This window comes from Apis dorsata, unplaced genomic scaffold (assembly GCF_000469605.1).
Source record: "Apis dorsata unplaced genomic scaffold, Apis dorsata 1.3 scaffold_1024, whole genome shotgun sequence".
Classification (NCBI taxonomy): Eukaryota; Metazoa; Arthropoda; class Insecta; order Hymenoptera; family Apidae; genus Apis; species Apis dorsata.
The window spans coordinates 292,108-297,465 of NW_006264123.1; the positions used below are offsets into that span (position 1 = coordinate 292,108).

The following is a 5,358-nucleotide window of genomic DNA, read 5'->3' on the forward strand; positions in this document are numbered from 1 at the left end:
TATTATTTTTTTTATTAAATATTATTTTTTGAAATATTATTTATTATTTATTTTAATTTCGAAAATTCTAATCTCAAAAATAGCAAAAAATTTTGAGATTAAATAAAAAACATTAAAAAATTCAAACTTCTTAGATTTTGGAGAATTTCAAAATTTTGAATAATTTATTCCTATGTTCGTTGTTTTTAAAAATATTTGTTTTTAAAAAAAAAATGTTTTTAAAAAAAATGAAAAAAAAAATATTTTGAATGATAACAAACTTGTTATATTGAAGTTAGTTAGTGAAGTTAGTTATATTGAAGTTAGTTAGTGAAGTTAGTTATATTGAAGTTAGTTAGTGAACGAAATGTATTTTTTTTAATTTTATATTTTTTGATTTCTTCAAAGATCAAACAAAAATTATTATGTATTTTATAATAACATTTATATTGTTAAAATCTGAATTTGAGCATTAAGATACCATTTAAAAATTATTTTCATTGATTTTATAAATTATTTTTCAATAATAGCAGGATTTTAATATAAATTTTTTCAAAAAATAATGTTTTAGGTACAAAAACAAAAATAAAAAAAAATAAAATTATATTGAGAAAAATTATCATTTTACAAGTATTGTAAATTTATTTATTTATATTATGAATATTTTTTTTTTATATATTTATTTTAAAATATCAATAAATTCATAAAATCAATGAAAAATAAAATTATTATATAATAAAAATAAAAATATATTAAGAAAAATTAAGAAAAAATTAAAATTTTAAAATCCTATAAAAAAATATTAATAATTAATTTCACACAAGTTATTTTTTGCAACAAAATCTAGAAGATGAAAACGAATTTGTTTCACTATTAAAAAATAATTTTAACTTTTTTCTTTCATTCTAATTTCTAATATAAATTTATTATTAATGTAAGTTTTATATTTGATTTTATCGATTATTTATTTTTTTATATTTATTTAACCATTAACTATTATAATAAAATCAAAATATAATAATATAAACTTTCTAATGGAATTTTAATTTTCCACTATAAAAAAATAATTATATGTGTGTTATAAGTTATAATAATAAATTTTAATTAAAAAGATTGAGATATTTGGCATTATTTAATATATTAATTATACATAAAATTACGAAATATTTGTAACATCTTTCAAAGAGTAGTTAAAAATTACATAAAACTATAATAGTTATAGTGCTATATAATCCATTTTTAATGTTATCATCAGCATTTTATCAGCTTAAGATATAACAATGAACATAAAATATGAAATTAGAATATATACGTACGCTATGGATTTTGCTGGCTCTACAGTGCTTTTGAAGAATCAATCGTTTAAGTTGACTTTTCTGATAACATATTGCGATAAACAGTTTCTTAAATTTGATCTTCTTAAAATGGTCTAATAAACGAAAAAAAGTAGCCACAGTTCGTTTATTCAATTTAAAATGTTTTTGATTAAACGATTCAATACATATCATTTCATTTAATTCCATTAGTCCGATGTTTAACACAGGTATATCACACATGTTTCAAACATTTCATCAATATAAATTTAATCCGTTTTTTAAAAATTCGGTGAATTATACAGATGAAATAATTAAATTAAATGAAACTTTTAGTTAAAGTCCCCTCGCAAAGACATGATTCGTAATCATGAGAAGAACAGAAACAATGATCATTCTAATCGAACTCTGATTTGATATCGATAAATTCCTTGTCGGACATTCAGGTAATGGTTTATCAGTAGTTGTTTCAATTGGTACGATTCCCGGACTTACTTCCTTCTGCTGTGACTTATTATCTATCAATGGCGGTGAATGAACAGTGACTGTAGACTCGTAATAAGGCGGTTGATATATATTATTTGGATAAGCGGATTGAACCATTGATGGTGGTGAATAAGGTATAGATTGTATAATACGAGTTGAATTTGAAGAATCCATTGATTCTGTCCCGTTTTTAACAATAGGTAGGATATTCGAATGTATATCATCTGAATAAGCAGGCTGAATCATTTCTGATGAAAATATAGATTGTGTACTATAAATTGTGTCTGAAGAATCTATCGATGATAATCTGTTTTCAATATTGGGTGGATACTGCACATTCGATAGAATAAAGTTCTTTTCTAACGAATCAGTTCTATAAGAAGTCATAGTTTGTTTCATATCAAGCTCTGCAGAAGATATTTGATGATGATCACCTTGATTAGGTGCCAAAGAGAATGAGTCTATTGGACTTGAATAATCTGGTTGTTTTGTATAATGTTTGTCCTCGTTTTTATGGGATGGATAAACGGGATATTCGATTCTGGTACTAGATTCCGAGAAAGTTGGCCAAGTTCTGAAGGTCGTTGTTTCTTGGCTATTATCTTGCACTGTCCCACGCGGTGATGATACATATGTTGTAGATTCGATTGATGCAATAGTTTTTTGTGGAATATATGATGCTTTTGTGTATTCATATGACGGACTTTGTGTAATTTTTATTTTGTCTTCATAGCGAATCGTAGATGATTTGAAAATTGTTTTCCAATTTGGAATATTGTATGGACGATAAATTACTTCTTCAGTTGTCTGAAATTTTGGTGTAATATATTGTAATGTCGATGTCATAGTTGATGTTGATATTGTCGTTGTTGGATGTAATCTTTCACGATAGCCAGAATAGGGTTGTACCGGCATCTTTATAGCTGTTATGTCATCATAATCAAGTGGGATTGTTACTGGAATTAAATCATTTGGTAATCTACTCCATTCTGGGTCCTTTTCAAAATTTATTCCACGATCCTCAAGATAAATACTAATAGCGTTTGGACATTTAAACTCAGAATTTTCACTGAGAAATATTCTTTTTAAATCTTTCAATTGTGACATAGCTACAAGATTCAAACATTCTAAACGATTACCAGATAATCTTAAGTCAACAAGACTGGGTAGACTTAAAAATACGCCATCCTCGATAGATTCTATATTATTGTAATTCAAATCCAAATATGTCAAATAATCTAAACCTTTGAACCAGGATTCTTTTACAATGGTCAAGTGATTATTGTTTAAGCTTAATTGTTGAAGATTATTTAGACGTTGAAAAGCTCTTGGTTCGATGTCTATTATGCCACAATGGGAGCAACCTAGAACCCAAAGATCCGAACCGAATCTCGAAAAAGTATTTGCAGTTATTTGACGAATAGGCATGTTAGAAATTCGAATTTTTCCTGTCGATATTGGAAGATTATCTAAATCAGAAAGTTGACCACCCATGCAAGAGTATTCAATCATATCCTCGTTCTTCACACGTCTGCACACTCCCTGTACACTCGCACATAATACAGCACACAATAACAGTTTAATAATAGCACCCATTTTTATTAATTGTTTAAAAAATTCTTAAGATAAATCACAGTTTTGTATAAGATAAAATACGTAACATTATTTGTCATTCACAAATTTGAATAATTCACATAATCATCGTAATAGGGATTTTAGTCGAAAATTCTGCAATGTTTAGCGATGAACTAGAATTTAATTGTTCTATCTAAGACTGAATCTTCTCTTGCGTTCTGTCTTTACTTATTTACTAGTATTCCCCCTTCCATCATACTACTCGTCCACCTCCTATTGCATCCAATCGTGATGCAGTACTATGTATTGACAAAAATAGAAAAGCTTGAAATAGCATGCTGCTCACTTGTTCATGAGATCTAAGATGATCTATAGTATAATTGAAGGAGTGGGATATCATGTTTAAATTTACGAGCGCGTTCCTACTTAAACGCATCTTTTCGATATTTTTGACATTGATATGATTGTATGCATTTGAAAATATTTGATTAAAAGTAAACAATTATTTATAACTTTTTAAATTCTCATTTAATTTTTTTAAATGATATAATCATCCAATTTAACTTAATTGAAATATTAAAAAAATATTAGAAATTATTAACATTATACATATAAAATATACACATAAAATATAAACATTGAAAACATTAAAATTTTGAAAATATATAAACATAAGTTTTTGATATATTATTTTAATGTTTTTTTTCTTAATACTTACCTTACGTTTTCTACGTTGTTTTTTCTTATCATTTTCTTGTGTAAATGCTTTGTATTCTGGTACTTCACCTTTCTCTATGAGTCCTTGAATAATATTATGTAACCTTGGTTCATCATCACAGTTAGTGAAAGGAACAGTTTCTAAGATATAATCCATATCTCCTTTGCCTAATTAACAGAAATTACTATTTTAATAAATTAAATTTATTAATTCAATTAGTATATGTATTATGTTATTACTTATTATGTTATACTTATTATGTTTATTAAATTTACATACTATCCATGTAAGCACGCTTTAAATCATTAATTTCTATATCAGATCCTTTATAATTTTTTTCATAATTGTTGATATCTTCTACTGAAATTTTCTTGAATAAAGATTTCCAATAATCAGCCCAATTCCTCATCATAATTTCTTCGCTTTCTTCATCATATTGACCAGATTGATCATAAATTTTACGTTTTTCATTATCACTAAGAATAGAATGAATTCGTCCAAGAACTTTAAATTTTTCTGTTGCTTCTGCTTTGATATCTTCCTCAACTCGATCAGGATGTACGAGTAAAGATAATTGATGATATGCTTTTTTTACTGAAAAAAATGTTAAAAATAATTTTTATTTGAAATTTAAATATAATAATAGTTTTTATTTAACAAATATGTTTTATTTCAAAATAAATTTGTATCAAATAGGTTATGTGTACACACCTTGTTTGTCATTAGCAGTTCTTGGAATTTTTAAAACTTCATAAAAATCACGAGCACCGAAGTATTGTTCACAAAGATCTAATAAACTTGTCATGATTTTGATTTTTTATTGAAAATTAATAAGTTTAAATACAAATTATTCCGAAAGACAGAACTACAAGATTATATGTTTTCGCGCTTTTCAGTTAGATTCAAATAGTACTGTGTAAGGTACGACATCTATGATGATATATCATCACAGATGAGATTCGTCTACAATATTATGTTAACGAATGAATCCGGAACGGATTCACGTAATGAAATCGGAAACAAAATATTTAGGAAATTTGTATTATTATTTAGTTAAAAACAATGATACGAACATAGACAAGATATAGAATACATAGAATTATCTTATAAGATATGATATTTTATATTCTGAAATTTCATACAAGAAATTTTAATATCTTCAAATTCTATTACGTCTTCTATTACAACTTAAAGGGGAAACTTTATATAATATATAAACTTAATATAAAATTAGTATAAATAAAAATATTTTCTTTTGTTACATTCCAATAATCATATATATATATA

The 5,358-nt window shown here is 25.3% G+C and overlaps 1 protein-coding gene across 3 annotated transcripts in view; it reads right to left on the reverse strand.

The window, feature by feature from the left end:
- LOC102674100 (dnaJ homolog subfamily C member 9) overlaps positions 1-5,031 on the reverse strand; it is a 29,755-nt gene extending 24,724 nt beyond the window's left edge. Inside the window, exons 1-3 of one of the 3 annotated variants that reach the window (XM_006624263.2) lie at positions 4,783-5,031; positions 4,351-4,665; positions 4,072-4,238 (exon numbers count right to left, since the gene is read on the reverse strand). In XM_006624263.2, the coding sequence (XP_006624326.1) occupies positions 4,072-4,238; positions 4,351-4,665; positions 4,783-4,876 (576 nt within the window). In that variant the 5' untranslated portion in view covers positions 4,877-5,031. Of the gene's footprint in view, positions 1-1,295; positions 3,828-4,071; positions 4,239-4,350; positions 4,666-4,782 lie in introns of those variants that run through there. The other 2 variants (XR_004151628.1, XM_006624262.2) reach the window with 2 other exon arrangements.
- Positions 5,032-5,358: the final 327 nt, after the last annotated feature.